This window comes from Myripristis murdjan, chromosome 17 (assembly GCF_902150065.1).
Source record: "Myripristis murdjan chromosome 17, fMyrMur1.1, whole genome shotgun sequence".
Taxonomy (NCBI): Eukaryota; Metazoa; Chordata; class Actinopteri; order Holocentriformes; family Holocentridae; genus Myripristis; species Myripristis murdjan.
Window position 1 is genome coordinate 16,750,500 of NC_043996.1, and position 26,824 is coordinate 16,777,323.

General features: G+C 45.2%; 1 protein-coding gene across 1 annotated transcript in view; it reads right to left on the bottom strand.

Moving 5' to 3' along the window:
• The window catches only part of lingo3b (leucine rich repeat and Ig domain containing 3b), a 30,233-nt gene extending 3,814 nt beyond the window's left edge, over window positions 1-26,419 (bottom strand). The window contains exons 1-3 of the mRNA XM_030074422.1: window positions 25,865-26,419; window positions 1,169-1,778; window positions 114-857 (exon numbers count right to left, since the gene is read on the bottom strand). Of these exons, the coding sequence (XP_029930282.1) occupies window positions 114-857; window positions 1,169-1,723 (1,299 nt within the window). The 5' untranslated portion in view covers window positions 1,724-1,778; window positions 25,865-26,419. The remainder of the gene's footprint in view (window positions 1-113; window positions 858-1,168; window positions 1,779-25,864) is intronic.
• Window positions 26,420-26,824: the final 405 nt, after the last annotated feature.

The window sequence follows — 26,824 nt, forward strand, 5'->3', positions numbered from 1 at the left end:
AACACATTAAAATTTGGCAAATTACATGATTTTTTTGTGTTGTAGAAGCAATTAGAATGACCACAGTGCCCAAACTATAATAAATACTGTACTTAATTAATCATTTTCATTACCTGCTGTAGTTTACGGTTGCGTATCTTAGGTTTCTGGCAGGTAAAGTGGTCGAAGAGTGCCGAATCGGTGAAGGTACTGAGGCTGTGCCCCTGTACCTCCACCGGCCCAGCACACACCGGCACTCTGCCGTCAAAGTTGAGGGTCTTGCGCCTTTGCAGGATCCACAACAGACGGCAGTCACACAACAGGGGGTTCCCGTCCACTCTGAGGGTCTCCAGGCTATTGACAGAGTGGAAGGAGCCCTCTTCCAATGTTTGCAGGTCGTTGGAGGAGAAGTTGAGGACCCGGATCTGTCGAAGACCTCCAAGGGCATGGGGCTCCACTGTCACCAACCCTGTGCTTACCATGATGAGCTCTTTCAACCTCAGCAGGTCCTTGAAGGCCCAGGGCTCTAGTGTGCTGATGGGATTGTAGGACAGGTTGAGGTGGGTGAGATGTACCAGGTTCTTGAAGGAAGCAGAAGGAACGGAGGTGATGTTGGTGTTGGTGATTGAGAGCCAGTGAAGGTCCAGGCCCTGGAAACTAAGAGGGGAGATGTACTCCAGGTATGGCCAGTTATCGATCTCCAGACCCCGCAGGTTGGAGAGCTTGCGGAAGTTCTGGTCCTCAAGGGCAGTGATGCTGAGGTGGCACAGGCGTAAGGTGACCAGGTTGCGGAGGTATGAGAGCGTCTGGCCAGAGATGGATGTCAGGTTGCAGCGCTCTATAGTCAGGTCTTCCAGCCCCAGAAGCCCAGAGAAAGCCTTGCAAACACAGAGCGCAGGGAGCTTTAAAACTTAATTAGAGTCAATATATTCAAGTGGCATTGATATGAAGGTGTGATCCACTGAGACCCAATTTCCAAGCTATTTCTTTCAATAAAAAACAGAGGAAGGAATTGCTGCTGAGTCTTCAGCTGTAACTACAGGTGCTCTCATGATTCATTAGATGCCTGGAATGACCATTTACTCATACTAACTGTTTTCTCAATTGTAAGTATTTCTTTCAATAAATTATTGATTTCCTCCTGTTCAGTACTTCATTAGTAAAATATGAGATTAGATAGATAGCCTACCTTGTGGGATATATAGACCAGATCATTGTCTCCCACTTCCAGATGTTTCAGACTTCTCAGGTCTTGGAAGGTGTAGTCCAGCAAAATCACCATCTTGTTCTCACTTAGGTCAAGGCTGGTCAGATTGCCAAGCTTAGCAAAGGCTCCCATGGGCACGAGCTTCAGCTGGTTTCCTCGCAGCTTCAGCACCTTAAGACTCTGGAGATTGGCAAAGGCATTGGGCTCTAATGTGGCAATGAGGTTCTCACTGAGGTCCACTTCCTCCAGTCGCGGGTACGGTGCCAGGTCACCTGCTTGCACCCAACGGAGCCGGTTCCTGCTGAGGTCCAGCAGTCGTGTCTCCGTGGGAATGCCCTCTGGGATATTGGTGAGGCGCCGCCGCTGGCATGACACTGACCGCAGCTGAGCCGAGCACTCACACCGTGGCGGACACGCCTGGGAACTTTCTGGCAACATCAAGGTTATCATGGTGACCAGGAAAACAGCCAGGACCCATCGCCACACCCTCAGCCATGGCACTAAGGCACGCCCACCAGGGCCAGGAGAGCCAATCATGGCCCTGGTCTTCTGACTCCTAGCCTATCACAGGCAGGGTCAGTGCACCAAACACCTGCAAAAAGAGACAGAGGGAAGATATATAATAAGATGAAAGTAAAGAGAGGAAAGCAACAGAAAAATAGAAGAGTTGATCTGAAGAGGGGAATAGAATGCTCATGGGACAGAAGGAGGATGTGGGAAAGAAAGATGGAGCCTGTTATACCACCTATTATCTTGCAAGCTCATAAAAATTACATCCATACTGTTGTAAATTATCCATGCCTCCTACAGAATAAGTTACATTATACTGAAGCCTGGGGAGCTTTGAGACGTATTACTGACAAGGCATTAAAATACAACTGACTAGATCCCATTACAGGAACATGAATCAGTTTAAGATATTTAAGATAATTTGTCTATTCATTAATTCATCTATGGTTTTAGATGGAGAACTGGGACACTAGGAGTCACGTGAGGGAGCTTCTTGCTTCAGCAGAGTTCATGCATGTTGCATCTCTCCTACTCTCTCCTCTCTGCACAGGGATGGTCTGTTCCATTTTGACAAACAATAAATTTATTATTACCATGCATAAACACAGACTGAACTTCTCTCGATGCAATTCATGACGCAATGCAAGGAGGCAAACTATTATGCCTAGGAAGCATGCATGCAATGTCTATGAAATGTGGAGAGAAATAGATGTTAGAGTCATATTGTGTTTGCCCATGTATGTGTTGATGCATGTATGCGTAGGACGAGCAGTTTCTCTCTGTATGAATTAAAAATCATTTTGTTGTTCCCTGCACGAGGACAAGATGAATCACTCGTGCTTAAACATTCCTTGAGGCATCCTGTCATCTCACCCACGCAATGTTTTCAACTCTGAGACAGTCAAAGAACACCTGGCACTAGATCTGGAGCACAGTCCTGCTCAGTAATAAGTATGTGTGTCCATTCAGTTAGGACTCACAAGTGGTCATAATACTTTGATGTGCATGTGGAAAACATCTCTAAAGTAGGAAATGCCAAAGGAGGTGAGTTTGTGTTTTTATCCAGAAAATGCTTGCCAGCAACCCAATCTTTAAACTGTGACTTTTTGCTTGGTTGTTTGTTCTTCACATGTAAGGGAAATGAGAGAGAATATATCATCATCACCAGGGGGTATCATGTTAAAATGCACTCTGATGATTGCTAAGCCAGAGCTAAACTGATTAATAATATATGGGTTGGTTTTTTATGCTTAATGGGCAGTGTTCAGAAGGCAAGATGCGGAGTGAAGAACCAAAAGTCATCAGGTTCTCTCTCCACTGGGCTTTGTCTCATCTCTCTCTAGCAAGTTGGATTTTGGAAACAGAGCCCCCTCTTGAAAGCATAATCGTATCTGACTGTTTCAATGCACTGGCATCAATGAGATCAAACAGGATGAAATAGGATTTAAACTAAATTTAAATGATGGCAGACACAAATTCTTCTACATGTGCCTGCACACACACACACACACACACACACACACTTGCTTTCACACGCAGCCACGCACACATTCATACACATACACAAACCGCAGTAAAACCCCCAGAGATTGTGTCTCATCTACTAAGCCTCAGGGTGGATAAGTCCCGCAATTTTAGACAAGCCTGGAAGACACTCTGTTTACAGATCCTATATCTGAAGGATCTGGTTGAAATCTGGCATGATTTTCTGTAGCTGGGAGACAAAACACAGGCATAGAGAGGCTGCTGTGCAGACTGCTGCACAAACTGACCCAGTTCTCAGCAAAAACTCAGCCTCGCACTGTCAACCAGCAACAACTCACCATGACCACAACAAGAGCGCAGCAAACCTCACTGTCCCCGTGGAATAGAGCCCAAGAGAGGAACAGAGAGATCTGAAAAACAAACATCAGCGTACAGATGTTCTGAAATAACGAGCTATTTATATAATGAAATCAAATAAAATTAGCATCTGTGTCCTCGCATCACCAAAATCATTTGTGTGGCAGTGACATGATGATGTTTCCTTTTCTTGCTCCATTTATTCCACCCTGTGTTCATTTTTTTTTTTTTAACCGTTTACATTGTGAGTGTATATGTGTGTGTGTGTGTGTCTATGTGTATGTGTCACGGCCCATCTGTCTGGCTCTTAGGCAGTGTGATGGATGCAACCTGTCTCCACACCCCCCCAGAGTGTTATCCTACGGGTCAGTGGCAGAGTCGCAGCATGAATCAGTGAGCCGACGCCGCTGAGGCAGCCAAGGTCCCCACTGTTTGACTCAAGGACAGGCAGGAATCCTTAAGACACACACACACACTCCATCAAATACACAGACCCAGAGGAGCCCACACATCATCCAGGTGAGCAAGCACATAAATGTGTATGTGCACATACACACACGCCTTTCTTCCGGCTCCCATGACAAATGCTGAAGATACACTCTTCCATCATTGCTGCTGCAGTTATGTTCATCATCAGCCAGTTCAGGGCAGACATAGCCCAGCAGGTCCAGTGGATCTACATGTCATCTGCCTGCCCTCCTGTGCATTCTACCGCTCTCATACTCTGCTCCTCATATTAGAGAGCAGAGGGTCAGTCTTACAGCTTGCTTCACCACCTGGATAGCCAGGACCTGCCTGCAGGACATGCAAGTACAGGATCGAACCATGAGTGCCCAAATGCAAACAACATAAATCAGCATCGGCCAGATGTTGAGGTAACAGCGGTGGTGAATCCCACAACCATCCAGACAGAGAAGGAGGCTGAATCTGCTGCAGACCAGCTGCCCGGAGAGGACAAGTGGAGGCAAAAAGCTGCCCAGAATCTAAATATAACTAACTTTTAGGTAGATAACCTAATGAACAGATGTCGCGAAACAACATCCCTGCCCTCCTGCACATACATCATTGGCTTGGACACGCAGTTGCTCCAACACTGATGACCATGGCCAGATGTCTGCAACACCGCTTATTTCACCTGGTTCATATGATCATATTAGTCTGATTAAAAATGCCACTGTGTTCTGTGCTGCCACAAGACGGTTTGATCCAAAACTGCCATATAACTGGAAAAAATATTTTCATAGCTATTTTTGGGTATAAGTATTTGTGTTTGTGTGTTTGTGTGTTTGTGTGTGTGTGTGTGTGTGTGTGTGTGTGTGTGTGTGTGTGTGTGTGTGTGTGTGTGTGTGTGTGTAAATAGGTCAGCCATGTTGACTGGTAGCCTTCATAAGCCTTTATATTTGGCCAGCAGAGCGTGGATCTCTTCAGTGCTCGCATCCTTCCCTCCTAAGCCTTGTCTGGATTTAACACACACACACACACACACACACACACACACACACACACACATGCACACACACAAACCTCTCAAACGGACACATTTTAGCATCAGTGATGTGGGAGCAGTCAAGCAGCCAGCAGGTTATTAGGAAAAGCTTTTACTTTTATTGTTGCCAAACAAACTGAGGTGGAAACTTGACAAGTTTGTACTTTCCATTGCTAAGTAGCTATAAGTCCAATATTAAATCTGTGCTTAGTCACTCCATTTTAAGCCCAAGTCAAGTGTGGAATAGAGCTTAGCGGCTCGCTTGTACAGCTGCGCTGTAAGCAGGCTGTAGCCTCATTGTGGGGTCACAAGAGCGAGGGAGAGAGAGGAGGAATATGTGCAGTCAGATGGGAAAACAACTGTGGTAAAATACATTTTTTGTATGCAAGACAAGAAATCTGTTCCAAGCAAGGATTTGCAATTTCCAGGAAGTCCTGAAAATCTCAGTTTTACAATACTGCAAGATTAAAGATTGAGGTGGCTTCTCTAGTCAAGTCAAATTAAGTCACGTGAATAAAACACATTTGTTTACACTTTAAACACATTTATAGACTCAATGAAATAAATGAAAAACAGAAAAAATCCCTGAACTTAGACCATCAATGAGAACAAGAAAAACTCATATAAAAGCCTCATTAGGAAGAAAAAAATAGAAGAAAACTTATAAGCACGTTGAGGTTGACATCCAGAATCAGTAGTAAGACATCAACACCATCTTGTCATTGTCTTTGTTGCCATCAAGGTCATCATCAGGGCAAAAGGACATCAAGGTTGTCTCTGCAGCACAGAATGCAGCCACCACCAGACATGAAGAAAAAATAACTTTTTTTTTTCAACTTGCATTGTGTGAATTCAGAGGGGCGTGGCATGAATGCTGCTGCAGAGATTCAATTGTTCTGAGTCTACAAAGAAAACCCATCCTCACCACGGCGCTGACTCCCATGCAATCCTATCTGCAGTGTACTCTTCCTGTGAGAACTAGCTGGCTAACTCTGAGTCACTGAGCCACAGAGTGTGAACTGATTGAGACTGACATGCTGCCTGGTATGACCTTTAGCTGATTAGATACGAAAAAACAAACCATCACAACTTGACTGCTACTGTAGTGTTTCCTTGGGTCAAACTACTGCGATACATTTAAACAATGATTTGCAGAGGCAACATATTGTGCACAAATGCGAGCTGCCCAGTAACGCGCAGGCACACACACACACACACACACTCTCACACACACACACACACACACACACACACACACACACATACACACACAGGTTGCATGGACTTGGTGGACAGGCTGCTGAGTTGAGGATCCACAGTAACATATCCACTCTGTCAGTCTCAGTCCTCTCATCGTCCTCTGAGTGCATGACTCTGCTGTGCAACAAGAAGCAGAGCGATCAGAACAAACACACACTCCTGGGCAAATACACACACACACACACACACACACACACACACACACACACACATCCAATAAACCCCAGATGTTAGATGAGGCACATATGCTATCATTTTCATCATGGAGGCATACAGTAACATAATCCTGGGCTGTAGATTTATGATCAGACATTTATCCTGCAAGACGTCTCTGCTGACATCTCCTATTGTAGGGCACAATGTTTCATCACATACAGGAATGTAATATACCAGCGGTTCTCAACCTGGTGTCCGGGTACCCCAGGGGTCCTTGAGTGGTTTCCAGGAGGTCCCCAGAAAAAAATGAGTGATATTTTAACGTAGCTATTATTTCATTGACTAAATGTTAGCCCCATCAGAGAATTAACAAGAATGACTTCTGTTCACAGGTTTCACACTTAATCTGCTAATCTCCAGTATAGACAGTTATGGAATATCTAAATCTTATCAGATGACTTCCATCTTATTAGATAACATCTTATCAATTACAGGTCTGTGGCTTGATGTATATCAATTTGAGGATCCTTGGCAGCAAAAAGGTTGAGAACCACTATAATATACCGTATGTAAACATAGAGGATTTCCAGAAATGGCTTTGAATCCATATTAAATACCCATATGTGAAACATATTCAAATTTGGCACATTTTCATATAAGGACATATATGTCAAATGTATATTACAAATACGTGTGTCTTATCCATTGCTATCATTAGCCCATATATAGGTTAAATATATATGTTCAACATGTATGGGCTGTACATTTATCCCCATATCCACAGGCATATATATGTTTGGGGCATATATGACTATATAACATATGTGGCAACATTTCTTGTATAGGGGCATATATGTTCATACTTTAGATTTCCATAAGGATGGAGTGATAAGAGCTGCACCAATGATTACAACACATCCTACTGTACTCTGTTCCTACACTATCTAGGTGATGCTCAAATACTTCACACATCTCTGTGATATCAGCAAGATGATATATTCTGTACCTTTGCTGAGCAGCACGCAGGAGCAAATGCAACCAATACCGAGACATTCCAAGTTAGCGGAAAGTGGCATGAGATGAGAAACTCCAGCCTCAATTCTCTAACTGCATCAAAGGTTATCAAATCACATTGAAACTGAACACCAGCAGAGGATGCACAATGCATCAAGAACAATGCCTGACAGCCACAGAGGAGCAGAACACAACAAACAAGCAAAAACAAGCTAAAATGAAACCCCACAAGAGAGAAAAAAAAATATTGTGTGTGCTGCTTGTTCATTAAGGAGGTGAAAGTCTCTTCCAGTCCTCAGATGGCTTCTTCAACAAACATCCTAAAAACAATTTGTGTTTGTCAGTGCTAAGAATAATTTAAACTTTAAATTACTTTTTGTTGAACAATACATCACTATGTGCGCACACACACACACACACACACACCACACACACACACACACACACACACACACACACACACACACACACACACACACACACACTCACACACTCACACACACACACACACACACACACACACACACACCATACACTACAGACCATAAATGTTCATGAATTCAGACAGGAACTGTCTGGGTTAGCGTGTGGGCAGGAGGTAGACAATGCTAAGTGGATTAAATGGGAGATGAACCCAAAAGGTCGTTTGTGTGTATGTATGTGTGTGGATGTGTGTGTGTGTGTGTGTGTGTGTGTGATATGCCGGGAATGTTTTCACGTTGAACTCCACCAGCACTGTGACCTGTGTGAGGGTGCAGGGAGAGTGGGTTAGGTGACACTGATTGCCTTAATCTGTATCAGTTTCACTTGACACACTAGAAATAACTCAGAGTAATTAGTCACAAATTTGCATTTTGCAGCTGTGTGGAATTTACCAGTATTTGTGTCGGTAAATCAATGAATATTCATTGAACCATATGTGGTATACCTGACCACTCCTGCAGCCTGCTTTGTATGCACACTGGTGGACTGCTTAATAATGGTAGAGAAAAAATAGGATGTGCATCCTGTAATCATGCCTTCTATATATCACCCAGTCCTGTTTACAATAACCCAGATACATTTATATCACAACTATAGGAAACACAATTATGATGGCTGGTATATGCAAACATCAGCTGTGATGCAGTGGAATTTATATGCTGTATCTTGTTTAAATTGGTTTCTGTGTTTGCATTGCAGAAAAGTCTGGAACATTCAGTCTATTTATACATACAGGGACGCCCCTGACTGGAATATAAGGATGCATAGTGTATGGATGGCCTGTCCTTAGTAAGACTTTAGCAGGAACACTCTGTGCATGTAAACAAACTCAGAGTTTTCACAGGCAGAAAATAAGGAAGGGTCAGGCAATGTCAAACTGGTGGGTGCATTCAAACTATAAAGTTTCATGGGCCCATTATATATGAAGGATCCACAGGGGGAATGTATGGTAGCTACGAATATATACTGATCGCCAAGGAGGCTTTGATCCTTTTAAAACACTTTGATAGACTGACTAGCAGCAACATAAGTGCACTTCTTGTCAGGTAGCTCAGTAGCTTTACATACGTCACATATTATATCACAGTTTCAGGATGCCTTATGTTTTACAGAGGACCGCTCTGCACCACTCTGGTCCAATGTGAACACCATTCAAATGAACTGAGAATTGTGACATACATGGCATTTGTCCTTAAATGCCACATCTGTAACATCTGTAATCTGAAACAAATGCCCGGAAAATGCCAGAACAGAGAACGTGCAGTATCTTCGGTTTGAGATGGGCTGTTCCCTTGATGTCGTGAACTTCATTAAGACACACATTTGTTCATTTCCCCATTTGTTTGCTTTGTACTACAGATCAGTGGATTTCCTCAGGGGTCCTTGAGGAGCTTCCAGGAGATTATTAGAGAAGTGAGGAATACCCCAATTTCACTATAATTGAATTCACAGGAAATTGTTATGATATAAAAAAGGTATGAGTGATTGTTTTGGCATTATGTTTTAATCTTGCCACTCTGAATCTATTTGCTTCTGTTCAACAATATAATTTTTGTCTTTTTGTATTGGAGTCTCTAAGGTAATAATCCCATTTAAAGTAATTAAATAGGAGTCTGTAGCTAAATGCATGTCAACAGTGGGGCTCTGGTACATGAAAAAGTTTGAAAACCTGCACTGTGGACTATAGCGCTGTCTGGACACGATGCATCATTCACAGAATGATTTGGGGCCTCCCAGAATATGTCACCATCTGAAGTATCCTCAGTTAGCACATAAACTTCTGGGACCTTTATCTTTATTGTTCTTTGTGTTTTGCAATCATAGTTTGGTCATTAGACATTATGCCAAACGAATCATGGAGGAGAACACAAGCCAACATTTTGATTTCGTCTCTTGTGTTATTTTCAAACCCTGTTTGCTTGCTTTGTTTCCCACTCGGTGCTCACTTTGTTGTTATCTTCCTCGCCGTTATAATGAACAGAACAGCACTGTGTAATGGAAATCATCACATCAGTAATGAAGCATTGCACAAAAAAAAAAAAATAAAGAGACAATCAGTGTGTGAAAGAGGGTCTCTGTGTGTATGTGCATGTACATATTTCAGGAATCATTGCAGTGCATCTGTAGTGTGCACTGTATCAATTTCTCTCTGCTTGCTATAAATATCTGTCTTAAGAGCAGTCACTCTTGTCTTTGACACTGCATGAGACAAAAAGAAAGGAGGGTTAGGGAGAGAGAAAAGAGAATCTGTCCATAAGTGCGCAGGTACGCACAAAGTCCACTTGTTGGCATAAAATGGGATTTTTACTCTGACAACCGATTTTGTTCAAAGAGTCGCATTGATCACTGGAGGATGTGAGAACTGACAGGTGCCTCAAAGTATTTCTGATAGCAAAACTAACTTCTGGGTTGTTTTGTCTCAGTTTTCAACCTTTGTGGGAAGTCCCCTTGCATCTAAGCTGCTATGATTTTTTTTTTTTTTTTGGCAACACCACATACAAGCCTATCTTTCTCTCTCTTGCTAGGTGAAACACTTCAGACGTACTTTGTGTTGCTCAAGAAACGCAGACAATGGTTTGGTGGAATTAAATGAAACAAAACACCGCAGCATCTCATGAATCACTTCACACTTTGAGGCACAAACATCTTTAACACCATCATTAACAAATCAATAACCTTGTTTAGTCTCATCCATTGTCTCTGACAGCCCTACAGTATTGCAGTAGGTGTGAGTGACTGTAGTAACATTAAAGCGTGTGACTGCTTAGTATCGCAGTAACAGTTGTTCATCTACTATGTAAATCAGGTGTACACACAACACAACAACACAACACGACACTCACACTCATACAAATGAAATACAAATGCTGATCTGCAGTTTAAGAATGGAATGGCTTAACTAATATCTAAACCATTATAATACATTATTTTCAGGCCCGGACTGTACATCGGGAGAACCGGGAGAATTCCCGAAGCGCCGGCCTGTCACTGGCCTGCTGGCCTGCCTGTCTTTTTTTTTTTTTTTTTTTTTTGGACAGGTCGCCGGCCAGGCCAATCAGCTGTCATGCCGGTCCGCTCTCCGGTTGGCCTGTCCCTTACAGAGGGACAGGCCAGGCCAGGCCAATCAGAGGCCAGCAGCCTGTGACAAGATCAAGACGTGATTGGTTTGTTTTGATTAACACCCGCCCCAACAGTCCGAGCACGCTGTAAACATAGGAGGGGGTGTGGCGAGTCGCGCGAGTGTGTTGGACTGTGGAGGAGAGCGGAGGAGGCGGAAGGAAAGGTTTAGTGATTACATTGCAGTTGATAAATAAATTTTTCCATGGACCCCAATCCAAATCCGGGGAAAAAAAGAGGAAAGGTGGGGCAGAAAGGGAGAGAGAAAAAAAAAGAAAGGCACTCGAGGAAGACGCTGCCAAGTGCCTCAAGTTGCCCTTGTTATTCAGCCCCTCCCCCGCTGTCGCACCGTCAAAAAAAAGTGATGCTTCAGCAAGTGAGTTTTCTAAAACACACTGGTTCTTCTCAGTAGGAGGTTCTTTAGGCCATGTACACTCTCAGTTAGAGTTGAATTAACACTGAGGATTAGATTTTACACGTACAGTGTAGAAATGTAGGACCTGGACTTGAAATTCAAAAGTTTTGAAATTAAATAAGGATTGAGGTTTAAAATCACTGATTTACAAGCCATATTTTTTTTACTTGCCTTTGAGATTAATTTTTTGTGCAACAAATGGGATATAATCATTCCATTATTCTTATAGTGAATGCAAAACACAATAATTCTATGTTTGCTATTCAAAGGTGGTGGTGGTATTGATAGCAGTCCTGTTGGTGCTGCAGAAAGAGAGGCCAGTGCACGACCATTGGCAGAAGGTACACAACAATGTCTACAGTAGGGCATGTGATAGGTGGTACATGAGTCATTTGCATGTTCCTTGGGATTACATTACAAAAATGGCAGTTATTCTTATTATTAATCACCAACCTGTAACAAGTTGCAGACATATGAAAACCAGGCAGTTGACATAAATATGGAGTGGCTATGTGACATCAGAGTGAGTGTTGGAGTGGCTAGTGCCTGTATGTGTAGGCTTCCAACCCCCCCCCCCCCCCCCCCCCCCCCCCCCCACTCCAACAACCCCCCCCCCCCCCCCCCCCCCCCCCCCCCCCCCCGGTTGGCCTGGGTGGATGACTACCTCCTGGCCTGAAATAATCTCCCAGTCCAGCCCTGATTATTTTGATAACAATAAGTAATTTCGGCCTATAGTTGTGTTAGGTAAACATGAATCCCAGTGTTTTATTGTATAAAACCTTGTACGTTTAATTAGTCTTTGCTATCCTGATGATTCTCACACCCTGCAGTGTTTTGACCTGCTTTTTGTTGGCTCAGACCCCAACACATGCTTACACATACCGAGAGCACAGGCGCTCAGGCACACACGCAAAAGACAAACAAAGACACACCCACAAGCACACACACACACACACACACACACACACACACACACACACAGACGGAGTAAACAAACACCAGAGGGCAGCCAGGAAATCTAGCTTATTAGATAGGTAACCTTGCCTGCAACCATATGGTCTCTGTGCAAGTGTCATGTCTGTAGCTTTTCAGTCGAACATCACTGGACTCACCCAGACTACAAATCTAGGATCAGCCACAGTGAATCCATACACACTATTTCTACTCCATGACATCACATTTTCCCCTCCAGCTCCTAATGAAGCCATGTGATTGGCGGGTTCAGGGGTCACGCCTGCTTTATCATAAATCCAAGTCGGTCGGGCACTTTTCGGCTTACTCGGCAGACATTGGTGGCATGCCAGCGCTAAAAGGGGAACAGATTGGTTTACATCCCAACAAAAGTCACTCTCCCATTATCACTAAACTTAGGGCTGTTTGGACACTAAACGTATACGCTTACCGTGTGTCACAAGCTTACATGACTCACATGTACGCACGCGCTCCTGGCACGCAAACGGAGACATTTCATACATCGGTGTAGGGCTTTCCAAAGAGGGGGAGCAAGTCCTCAAGAGGAAGCTTCCATAATGTTTCCATAATTGAGTAATTTTCCTCACCCACGCGTGTTGTCCTCTTGTTAAAGAGAGAGGCACCGACATTTAACTGTTGTGGCGATGTCATTACAAGTACAATCATGTCATCCAGAGTGGGACTTTGCCTCATTAGCTGGCAGGTTGGAGCTGCTACGGAGTTTGTCTCCTCACGTCGAATGATGCACAAAGTCACATTTATCCCTGCTCAGTCCCAAGCAGAGTCCCTGATGTAGTGCTGATGTGTGTGTATATAGTGTTTTTTTTTTTCTCTGTAGGAACAATGAAGAGATCTCTGTGCTGATCAGAGGTTTGGCCATGTGCCAGCTGGTACAGATAGCAGACATACAAGCCATTAAGTCTGGTGTGTGCACTACACAAACTACACAAAGCCAGCATACACTGTGTTGGTGCATGCACACACACATGCCAGTGTTTACATAGCTTTATATCAGTGGATTGTGGAAAACCATTTAGGGCGGCAATTGTTTATGCTAGGGTCTAATTACCCAGCAAGTGCAGAGGTTATTACTCCATTAGGGGGAGTATAAGAGGGAGAGAGAGAGAGAGAGAGAGAGAGAGAGAGAGAGAGAGAGAGAGAGAGAGAGAGAGAGAGACAGAGAGAGAGAGAGAGAGAACAAGAGGACCCCATTCAATCAAACTCTACTGATCTTTAAGAACAATATCTCACTTGCAGTCACCAATCATTTTGACTGGCATATGACAAATAACTCAGCAGCCGTACCCTTTGGGGAACTGTAGCCTTGTTACTGACTGGATTAAAATGACTCATTAATTATCTCACACACGGATCAACAAAGCCTCGTCACCGCAGTGGGCCCCATTTGCGCGTTTCATCATGTATGTAAAAAGGGGAGAGATATTTCTAGTTTGTTTGTTGAGTTATGACAGATTTAGATTGTTTTTGGATTTTCATGCCAGGAGAATTACAGAACTCATTTTCATGATGAAGATCCAATTCAGATCGAAACATTGTCTGTGATAAAATTTGTGACTTGGAGCAAGGTGTGGTACTTTTTCCTTCACTGACAGACATTTCCATTCCAGTGCATTTTTGTGGACTTTGCTCACAACTGAGACCTAATGTTGACTCAAAGGAAACCTCTCCCTTATACAATACAGAAGCACCGACAAGACACTCCATCATCACAATCCTGATTACGAGGCTCCAGACGGGATATGAAGGGAGTTAATTTCTGGTGTCATTTCCCCAATAAAGGCTAAAGGCTTCTCAGATAACAAAATGGCAGAGCGATCCCGAGGTTGGTCATTGGGAAGGTAAATCACATTTTCTCTTCAGCACCAATGAAGCAGCCCAAGATTGTGATGATAGTCAGGCAAATCCTGCGAAGGAAAAAAAATTCCCTAGAGGCTTCTCACCTTTAAAGGCAACAGCCATTTTCCACCCTGTAGAATTATTTGCGAGAGTGTGTTGTGGCGTTGTGAGCGTGTTTTTCCTATCCATTTGGCATGAGGAGAAAAATTAATTAAATTCTCTACCTCGTTAGATAGGTGAGAGCCAAATGGGGAATTTAAAAGTGAGAGCCAGCTTCTCTACAAGGCCATGAATAGGAGAGAGGCAAGGGACAAGTGTGATGAACAGAAATGGAGGCAGAGATAGATAAGTATACAGCTGGAGAAAATGAACAAGATGTCAGGACAGAGAGATATGGTATTTGGGAGGGGGTGGGAGGGTGATGGACATGGATGACAGGGACGACATGAGTGTGATGGATGAAAGTGGGGGGAAGAGAGGGTGGGGGAAGGTAAGAATGTCACTCCGTCTCGCTCAGTCACTAATGATGGAGGAAGGTCAAAGCTATGCCACAGCTGAGTGAATCTAATGATGCAAATTAGGCCTGATGCTCCCTGAGATGCATCAAAAGGAGCCCTCAGAATTTTATGCGGCGGCACTACAACAAATCCTGATTTCATTTCAAACCTGCAACCCGCATCGAGACCCTCAGAGAACCGGTATCTGGTATTTTAAGCATGCTCAGACATGCTTAAAATCTTGACCGGGGTCAGCGTAAAGCAGGATAAGGCCGTATCTGTCCGCACAAGAACGGGAGAAATCTTGTGTAATTTGCTCAGCCAAATGCAGCCTGCCTGGTAAGTGGTACAAATATATAACTGGCGGTGTAGCAAGTAAACAGCGAGAAATGGAATGAGTTGGAGGGAAAATGAGGGGGAGGGGAAGAGTGTGACAGCTTTCCTTCCCCCCGTCTTTGAATGTTGAAGAGCAACATGGTGCCGGATTCACAGGGGGAGAATTTACAATGAATATGTACATAGGTTTGAACTGAATGCATACTGATTGCGAGGTACGTCACACTGCACACACACACACAGCAGTTTCTCTTTGTTGTTTAGTAAATAAGAAACCTTTTTTTTTTTTAATTATTGAGATCCACTCACATCGCTTTTGACCTGATAAAAGGCACAAAGGAGATGTGCACGGTACATGCACCCTATAACTTTGCCTTTGCACGTAAAAAAAAGACTTTTTGTTGTCAGTCAAGCGGTTGCAAAAGGCCCGCGTGACCAAGCAAGACATGGAACTTATTCATGTACAGAAGGAATGTGCCATATAGGTGAAAAAGATGGGGAAAGCGCTGCATATGTGTTCAAGGAAAGGATGTAGACGGCAGAGTAATTGCACTGCTTCATGGATAATAGTGACCCTGTTAGCCCGAAAGCTTATTGGCTCCCTGTCTGTCTGATTCTGCCGGCAGAACCAATAGGAGCCGTCGCTAGGGTTTCAGATGTAGGGATGAAGGGGGCAGAATGAGGGGGAGAGACACAGAGAAATAGAGGTGAAGAAAAAAACAAATGGATGGTGTGGGTAGGGAGGGAAGAGAGAGAGAGAGAGAGAGACATGGAGAATGACAAGGATGGAAATGTGGAATAAAAGAAAGCAGAGCATGTGGAGAGCTGAATCCTTTTGTACTGAGGAAACAAAGGCGACAATCATTGAGCGCTGATAATACCCTTCAGCTTGTGGTTGTACAACACCAACAGGGCATGCTGTGTGTGTGTGTGTGTGCGTGTGTGTACGCGCCTTGTGTGCCTATGTGCTTCTGTGTGTGAGAGAGATGGTGTTTCACAGTATGACATTCGGTTTTGATCACACTCCCTGCATCTCCATCTCACCAGAGATCCCACAGGAACGAGCGCACACACCGCACACACACAAACAAGCGTATACACACATCTGGCAGTGAAGGCTTGGTAAACAAAAACCTGAGTGAACACTGCACAACAAGGAGGCGAAAAGAAACATCGACCAGGGTGAGGAGGAGGAGGAGGAGGATGAGGAGGAGGAGGAGGAGGAGGAAAAGAGGGATTCACAGGGGAGGAAGTTTCTGGAAAGGTCAGAGAAACGGTTGAACAAATAAGGGTTGGCGGAGGAGTGAAAAGAGGGCAAAATGCTGAAAAAAAAACAACAACAGGATGAGAAGAGAAGCAAGGAGGAGGAGTGATGGATGAGATTAAAAGGGAGAGAGAGGAAGAGGAAGGTAGAAAGAGCTCTGGGCGATGTGCGGTGCCTGGTTGGGAAGAGTTCAGGGTTGCTCGTCTGAATGACAGCAGACTGGCGATGTTGTGAAGACTTTGTGGAGACACAGCACTCTGACAGCTCCCATTAGCTTCTCTATGTCCATACTCATACACATGTACAGATATGCCTGCGTACACACAGACACACACACACACACACACACACACACACACACACATATACACACACATACACACAAAGTAGTTGAACCCTGATCACATTGGGTTTACAGGTTCCTTGTCCAAACTAATAACTGACAGTGACATTTATCCTCTGGTAGCATTGGCTTAGACTGCAGAAATGACATTATACAGCAGCAAAACCGGATAGAAGGAGAAATCCAGCGCTAGTGATGTATCAAATAATGTTCCCTCCGTAAAGCAGCTGTAAAATGAGTGATGGTAGACAAGCATCCCTGAGAGAATATTAGAACAGTCAGGGTCCTTGAGCGTCTGCAGGAAGCTGGGACTCTGGCGTAGAAGACACACAGAGATGATGGGAGCTCTCCCTAGGGAGCATCCGGTTAAAATTCAAGGACTCTCTCCAGCTCTCATTTTTTGCTCCTTCTAATGCCCCCCTCCCGACTGCTTTCAGCGAGGTCACGCCTGAAAACTTTCAGTGATGACCCAGGAGGCCAAAGAGAATCATCTGAGTCTGTGTGCATCTGCGTGCACCTGTATGTGGAAGTGTGTGTTTGCATGCCTCCGTACGTGCATGTGCATGTCAGTGCTATGCATCATCTGCATTTGTGCGAGGATGGGACCCCCTGTCACAGCCTCGGAGGGTTATCAGATCCCCTGCCAGCGTTCTGTATCTCAAGTAGGCTGTCCGACGTGAAACGATAAGCATTTCAGTGGCTTCCCCCCGGATTCCCCCCCGCTTACAGCACCGCTGCCTAAAAACAGAAAGCCTGCGGGAAATCTCATATCTTTGGCTGCTCCATAACCGTCATTTTATATCTAAATTGCCAGACATCGAATACGACTCAGACAAAGTTAGACGGCAAGCATTTGAGGAATAAGATCAATGGTTGTCTTTGAGGGAGGAAGCTGGAGAAAGGCCAAGTGAAATAAACTGTCTGTTGCATATTATCCGTCCTCGAAAAAACTATTCATTGAACACACAATCTGAAAAAAAAAAAAAATAACATCCATAATCGCCACTTCAATAAGCGTATTGACAAACAACCTTGGGGATTTATAAAATAAGATTCACAAACCTATTACCAGCAATATTGTAAAGACAGACGCAAATGGCACACCAGACGTGCATATGTAGACCACCAGGCACACACACACACACACATACACACACACCAGCACAACACGCTGATGAATGCCTATACACCCTGACCATATTGATACAAAGAAGTAGGCACACAAAGGATAGGGCCGACTTTATCCACAGCCAATCCTGGCCCATCTGCTTAGCGTGCACTCCTTTCCAAGGACAGAGAAGAGAGAGAAGAATCTGCTCTATCTTCATGTGATAGCGAGTGAACTGGTGGGAGGAGTGAGAAAGCAAGAAGAGAGGGAGAAGAAAGAGTGAGTGCTGCAGGAACGGCACTGACAGCTCGCCGTTCTAAAATAGCCTGAATGGTGCTGCTCCAAAATAATTTCTTTTCCTGATCCTAATTTCACCCACAGTCACTGAATTATTCATTCTAGACCAATGACACGTTGGGAGAGGGACAAAGAGTCATGGCTCTATTTTGATTCACATAATAAATTCATGACTCAATGTTTAAAAGGAAGGAGAAAGAGGAGGGGGGGGGCACAGTCAAGGACTCACATCAGGTTCTGCGAGCCTCAAAGTGTGAGACATGGATGAAATAGGATAAAGTGGTGGGAGGGAAACAACGGATCAAGGAATGCAGACTGAGGGGAATGGAGGGTTAGCTGGAAAACAGATAAATAAATCAAGAAATAGAGGGCGGTTAAGTATGGAGATGAATAAGTTAAAAGTGTTCCTCATCAAAAATCCACACACTAAGGCAAAGGCCTATACCACAGCTGACACAACACATCAACCTGAGATCAGCGGAGACCGGCGAATGAATAGGGTTGACAGTCCATGAGGGGAACTAAAATAGAAAACAGTGAATGAAATCCTACGGTTTGTGAAAAGTTGGGAGCCGAGCGGGAAGCAAAAGACGTTACGGAGGCAGAGAGAGAGACAGGCAGAGAGCAAAGATAGAGAAGCGACTTGCCACGGGCTTTTGACCTCTCTGAACAAATGACAGTCAACTCTAACAAGCCGCTGAAACGCACTGAGTCAGGGGACACACGGCACCACACATCCAGTCACGCAAGAACATGAGCTAACGAACAACACAAACCATCACCCATTCATCCATGCCGTCTCTTCCTGTCTGTGAATGTGGATCTGCACATTAAAACATGCACACACACACAAACACACACACACGCCTCTGTCCTCCCTCCACTCATTGTTTTTATCTTTATCTTGAAACAGGACGTTCTCCGTGAACGTGCACGGCCTCCTTTCTCTGGGACTCTGGTTTGTTTTGAAATGCAAAGATGCCGCCACTGCCTTGCTAAAGGGCAATAAGACTTGGACCAATTTAAAACAGTTGGAAAAAAAAAATTGAGGTCAACGCGCAATGGAGCACATGATTTGAGACAGTTGTGTGTTATAAACGAGGGGAGCAGCCAAGCAGGGAAACATTTCATTTTAAAGAGGCGACTAACCTTTAGATGTAGAGGAATATTAAAAGAGCCCGGCAGACTGAATATCGCCTGCACTTTCCCTGTGTGCCACCCACGGGCTCAAAATGTATGTGACACATATAAAGGACAATGCGACACATATGTGCTGGCATCCCCAAGTGACTTCTACATGCCTCCAGTCCTGCAGGGATGGTGACGCACATGTGCGTCTGCATGAATGTGTGTGTGTGTGTATAAACACACACCAATGGTGAGCAGCCCCTGGGCTCCTGCAAGCCTGTTTGTGTGGCAGTGATGCAGAAGTAATGTCTGAATCTGTGCTCCCTCAGAGCGGTGTTTATGTGCGCATGTGTGTGCGCGCATGTGTGTGTGTGACTGCATGTCTGCGTGCATGCAAGTGTGTGGATGCATGTGCAGAACAAGGGTTGGAGGGATGTGTGTGTGTGTGTGTGTGTGTGTGTGTGTGTGCTGGAGGACATCTTAGAAAATCTTTCCGTCTGTATTCATCCAAACAAATTACTCTCCCAGCGAGGATGAAGATGTTTAACGTGAATAAATTGCATGATAATAAGATAAAAATTAAATCTATTCTTGTAATCGCTGCGCCCCCCTCCCCCTCTACACACACACACACACACACACACACACACACACTCCTCCACCTCCCCCAACACACACACACACACACACATATAGCACTGCAGTTCCAGAGATTTGAAAAGTATCGAGCGGAGTATCTTCTCATTATCTTTGAGTTGGAGCTTCCATATAGGATTTGCACAACACACACACACACACACACACACACACACACGCGCGCGCTGAAGTGGTCAGGCACCGAGAGGAAGCAGAGCAGCATCTCCCCTCCTGACGCTTGAAGGCTTTTAAAAGTCTATAACCGTAATCACAACCTTTTCGAAGACGGGATCACAGTTTCATGTCTTGAGGGTAGCAGTGCGCGGCGTTCAAGAAGTGATAACTTTTAAAACATTAAAATTCAAAAGTGGATTTTACACCGTGGAACAATACTGACTTTGACACTAAACCCCCTCTCGCCAGAGCAGGAAAAACGTGGTTTGTATTGTGCCTGAACAAACAACACCGAAGGATCACAGGAGAAATCAATAGCAATATAGCGTTGACTAACAGAGTCCTTAAGGATCAGAAAGCTGTTCATCTGCCGAAGATTACAGATGAAAGAGCAAAAGAGAGAGAGAGGAGTGCAGTGTACAAGTGAGACTGATTGACCTTATGTTTTTGTGTGAAGAGCATGTTTGTCTCTCACTGTCTCTCTCTCTCTCTCTCTCTCTCTCTCACACACACACACACGCCACGATAGTACTCTCCTCCAGGAGCCGTGTGGTTAGAGTTAATGAATAATGTTCCACCCCCTGCCCTAAAGGTCTGTCCCACAGATGGCTCTGGATGGCAACGTAGCCAGCACACACACACACACACACACACACACACACACACACACACACAACATTTGCATGTGCACTCCAGACCATCAGTATGTTAAATAGCCTACAGCCATTTTGAGCATATTAAAATCTGAGTCCAAGTTTATCACTCTCTGCATTCCAGACATAATTTCTAAGCACAGAAGCGTTAAAATGACAGAAATGGTTTTCTTTTATGTACAGTTACACACACATGCACACGCGCACGCTGGCACAGATGGCAAAGGGGAGAGGACAGAGAAAGGGAGAAGAGGAAAGTGGGAGCGAGGAAAGTTGAGCTCCTGTATCCTGTGTGCGGTCGTTGAATGAACTGCATTATTAAAACGGAAGGTGATACTGTTTAACCTGCATTAACATTCAATTAACAACAGTAGATTTAGACACAGGCCACGCTTGCACTCACATAAATGCATGCGTACGCTCACAGATGCACACACACACACACACGCATGCAGACAGAAAGGGTAATCTCCTTGACCTGTATTAACTGCAGAGGAATAGGAAGCGCGGAATTGGTAAGCAGAGCCACAAACATTACATTTGAAAAGGATCCAAACCCCCCAAACTGTGAAGCCTCACAACTCATGATGGAAAAAAGTGCCAGGTGATGTCACCGCTTGTCCTCTGTAGAAAGTGACATCACCTCACAAGACCAGCCAGACACACCCTTCACCGTTAGATGTCAGGCTTGGGGTTCGGTTACTCTTTAATGATGTCTGAGGAGCACAAATCTTTAACTCAAGCAGGACCTGGTAATGAGAAGCTACAGGGTGCCACACACACACACACACACACACACACACACACACACACACAACTCAGCTGAACTTGACTCCTCTCATTGCAACAAGTGATGAGAGCAAGAGAGTGGAGCTCCTGGTCTGAAAGTTCAGGACAAGCGACGTGTGCTCGGCTTTGACCGATGCACCTTCTCACCTTTTCTGCTGACTTTTTTGATACTGACCCACTGAGTTAATACCTGTAATCGCAGATAAAATTAGGATGTCACAGTGTAAGGGCATCCTGGCGGCTCAGTCGGGTGAGTTGCATGCTGCGTACCCATGATGTCCTGGGCTGACATAAATCACATCATCACTTGTCTTTCCCAGCTCTCTGCACTGCAAACGAAGCTTCCTGAAAAACGGTTTAGCGTCTGTGTGTTTTTGAAAATGAGGGATCTCACTGCTCCGGTCCCGATCCTTAAAGAAGGAATAATTCACCGCGAAAGAGGGACTAAAAGGCAGACTTTTTGAATTCCTCAGCGTTCCTCTGAATACTCTGTGACCACAATGGCATCAAACTCCTGTTCCTGTGGTCTTTTACAAAGAAAAGGGATGGTCGAACCCTAAAGGACTTCATATCGCTCAACAGCTAAAATTATGCAATTTGAAAGGAAAGATCCAATCACTACTAAATTCAATTTGACCAATTTGACCCCCTATTTTAGAGAGATTGAAAATTACTCCCGGGATGGTAGTGTCAGACTGAATAATGAGGCAAGGCGAAATGCTAATTCAGGATGAGTGTTAGGCAAGAGATATCAGGTGACCTTAAAGTTCCCTATCAGACCCAAACAGCTGAGCAAGAGAGAGAGAGAGAGAGAGAAGGGAGGAGCAGGCTGGGCGAGAGAGCACGCGAGATGGAAAACAGAGTCTACAGGCCGTGGGTCACATCGGAGAAGAGCAAGCTGGTAAAAGTAAATTAAACTGAGTGAAATGGAAAATGAAAGGACAGAAAACGGGAAACAGGGAGGGTGCGAGGCGAGAGAGAGAGAGAGAGAGAATAATTCATCGGGAAGGAGGGACTGAAAGAAAAAGACAGAGAGGAGGAGGGGGGCGAAAGAAGGTCAGGGGTTTGTAATAGAGCAGCGAGGGAGGCTGAGACTGCAGCGGCCTCAGGAGAAGTGACTGCTCCTTCTTGCTACTGTAGTTATTTGGCCTGAAACGCGACGTCCACTTGTTTGGTATTGACTGCAGAGCCAGGGGTCGCAGCCTTTACTTTAAACATGTATGGCAACACAAGCAGCCGTGACCCCACAGCCCTCTGTGGCCTCTGTGGACACACACACACATTACATGATCACTCATGCTGTGAGCAATACCATGAAATTCCCTTTTGTGTGTGACCTGTGAAGCAACCACAAGCCTGTATGTAATTGCACATCTTGATAAAGACTGGTGTGTTTTTGTGTGTGCGTGCATGTGTGTATGTGTGTGTGTGTGTGTGTGTGTGTTAACCTCTCCGGCTTTGTAGTAATGGCTGCGCGCCAAGGGCACCATCATGGCCATTTGTATAATCTTCTATACTGTGGAGACACCTCACCAGCGTAAATGTGTGTGTGTATGTGTGTGTGTGTGTGTGTGTGTGTGTCGTCCTGTGTATGCCCTTGTATTTGTGCGTGCACCAATCGCCATCCAAGCCATGTAATAGCATCAATCCACAATGCACGGGACATCCTTAAGATCCTTGGTGCATTTTTTTCAAGGTCAAACGCTGTCCTTGCACACACGCACACACACACACTGAGATCAAGAGCTCCTTTAACGCGCCCACATACCCTCAGTCACCTTCCCAATCAAATCCTCTCACCACGCAGCCCACTCAGTCCTTTCATAAGCCCCCTGTCTCCTCGCACATCTCCTTCCACTCGTCTCTCTTCAGGCTCACTAACATGTCCTCCTGTGGAAATGCGCCCCCCATTTTTTCTCCCTGAAGCGTTAACCCCTCTCGTCTTTCAAGAACCCCCCCCCCATCTGTGTACCTCGAATGTTCTCGTTTTTTTTTTTTCATTGTCTCTTCAGCTCTTTGCTCCACTTAAGCTTTCAGGCATTTAGCAGATGCAGCAGCGCGTTTTTTTTTTTTTTTTTCTTTTGTAAATCAGATTCACTCCCAATACAAAAGCGATCTGCTGTCTCTGTGCCTCTCTCTCTTTCTCCCTGTTTGTCTTCGCCCCCTTTCTCCATGGGGTGGGCGTCTGAAAACCTTTACCTTGCCACTGTGTCCTCTCAGAGGAAAAAAAGAAATCAGCATTCAGCTCCTGCCAACGCACAGGCTAAACATTTTCACCCTTCATTTTCCATTTTTCTACTGCCTTCTGAACCCCCGTTTTTAAAAAAATTGACGCCTTTTACTGGCCCCGAGTTCATCGTCTTCCATCACTACCCCTATCTTCTGCTTTTCTTCTGTTTTATCTCACTATTTCCATCACCCTCATTCTGTTTCATTATTGTGAATCTGCTTTTGCTGCGCTCCTCTCTTCCTCTTATCCTCTTCTCCACAGTGACCCTACAAGGCTCTCATTTCCAGCCTCTGACTCCATCCATGTTTTTTCTCCTCTCCATCCCATCACATTTTACAGGCTTGGCAGCGGAGAGCGCAGCAATGCTACGCTTCAGGCAGCTGTCACACTGTTCTGCTAAAAGGGTTATACTGGTGGTTTGAGTGTGTGTGCATGTGTGTGAGTGTGTGTGTGTGTGTGTGTGTGCGCGTTTGTATGCGAATTGCACTGTTGCACTAAAAAGAGAACATAAGGCAGGATCATTACAAATGAGGCTAGAGAGAGATGGAGGGGAACAGAGAGAGAAACAGAGACACAAAGAGAGAGAGAGAGCGAGAGAGAGCCATTGGGTTTTGGTCACCCATAGGGAGAGAGTCGGGAGGGGGTGCAGCCCACTGGCAAGCCTCCACTGTCTGACACCCACAGTCAGTTTGCCCATATGCTGGGAGGGATCAGGATGCCAGCTCTCTGTCTGGGTGGATTTTTTCAGGAAGAAGAAGAGGAGATTGTGAACAGCAGTAAAAAAGTTAGAAACCCAAATAAGTGGGGAAACCCAACTAATGAGGAGCATGCTGATGACAAGCACGATAAAGGGCGAGGTGATTGAACGGGTGGGGTTATTATTCCAATGTACAATTAAAGGTAGTTCCATATTGACATAGCATTAATGTATCTAATCAAGAGCATCAAAACACAGCGGCTACTATGTTCAAGCTTCATTAGATTCTATTTTCGCTCAGGCTCAGGCAACCGCAACATAAATAAAATCACCATGTCCCCTTATTTTGACAACTGAAAGGTAGACGGGCGAGTAGTCAGTCATATTGTCTGCAGGCGTGGAATCAGGTAAAGATAATTGCTCAACAAGAGAATGAAAATGGAGACAGATTAGGATCAGGAGAGCAGGGAGAGAGGTTACCAAGAAAGGTGACAGCCTATAATTGGAAAGTGAAGCCGGGAGAAAGAGGGATGATGGTGGGAGGAGAGGCTGAGATGGGGGGGGGGGGGTGATGGAGAGAAAGAGGGACAGCGGACAGAAATGGCTGGAAGTAAACAGAGACACCTCATGCAAACCTGCTGTCATCAGCCAGATGCAGTCTGTCATAATATGAGATAACACATGGCCACACATGTCATGTTACCACACACGGCACGGCGCTGTGTAGCATGGCTGCGTGTCTCGGAGCCAAGCACACAAACAAGCCATGGCTGAGCTGTGGATGCACGTACACTGGAACTGTTGGCGGCTACACTGAACCAATAAAGTTATGGTTTCATGCTGTGCTCAATTTATCACTCTATGACAAGCAACGCTGTCCACACTGCTGCCAACATTATGCACAGAACAAGCAGCCCACACTGAAAGTTAACAATGTAATTGCCAATGTTGCAGCCAGAAAGCGAGCAGCATGATGAGTTTGATTTGTTTAATTTGTGCAGCGCTGGCGACACGAAAACATGACAGCATTTCACCACTGCAGGTGTATTTTACATGCATCACTCTGACAGCTTATGAAACCTATTATGAAATGCCTCTAGTGGTATACAGTCCCATTATAGAAAAATGTGTGGTGCACAGGCAGACTCATGCAAGCAACACAGGCACAAGCCCTCCTCACTGCTGTCCTCCTTCCTTTGCTGGAAGTATTTGAGGGCAAGTAGGGAGACTTGTCAGGGTGGGTAGACATCATCCCTGTAGATATGCAAACATGCACTGTAGCGTTTCAGTGTAATAGTGCTGTGTGGGTGAAAACACAGGAACCACCACAGAAAAATACATGCCCGTGTATGTTTTTGTGTGCATTGGGAGTGTGTGTCAGTGCAGCACATGCATATAGTAGAAGTTCACATACCCAGGACTGAAGCTTGGCCCCTGCTGCCTCCTCATCTGTCCAGTCGTGTGCGTTGAGTGTGTGTATTTTGCCTCTGTGTCCTCCTCTCCTCGTCTCTCGGCCCATAAGTTGCCGAAGCTGCTCTACACGTGCCAGCCTTCCACTCCACCAATCCTCAGGTCCTCCGTTCCCTCGCTCTCCCTCAATCTCTCTCTCTCTCTCTGGCTCCCTCCTTCACTCTCAGACCCTGGCATCAGCAGCTGTACCAAACCTGCCACTCATCCCCCCTTCCCTCTCCCTACCTCTCTCTCTCTTTCTCTCCCTCCCTTCCTCCCTCCAGCGGGCTGGCTGGCTTGCGAGCACACACCTCCTTTCACTCCCCCGTTGGTTATTGTCCAAAAATGATCCAGGCAAAGGAGGGGCTCATGTGAGATTTTCCTTCCCTGAGACTGTGCTCCTCAGCGGGGCCGGGTGCCCTCCATCTCCCTTGGTGTGGATCTGGGATTATGAGAGAGAGAGAGGAGAAGGAGGAGGGGTAGGGGGGAGTATACTGGCTCTGTTGCTGTGGCTGTTGCCTCTGCTTCGTTCAGTATGAGCGCCTCTCTCTCTTAACACGCTCTTCCTCTCTCTCTCTCTCTCTCTCTCTCTCTCTCTTGCCCCCCTTCCTCTCGTTCCTCAGTCACTGTCTATCTGCTGCTGCTCCGGCTGTTTGACTTCACAATTCACTGTGCTGCCGGGCTTACGGCTTAGGGATTCTCTCGTAAGAGCCAAGCAGGAAGAAAAACGTAAAGACTGAAACCAGGGATTAGAGAGAGAAAAACAGGAGAGAGGGAGGGCGCGAGGGGATCTGTGACAGCTAATTGCATTCTGGACCGTCAACAGAGAACGATAAAATAGGCACCAAACTGACATAGAATTATGTGTACCAAATGAAGACAGGGGTTTGTGGAAAAAAAAAAAAAAAAAAAAAAAAAACACTTT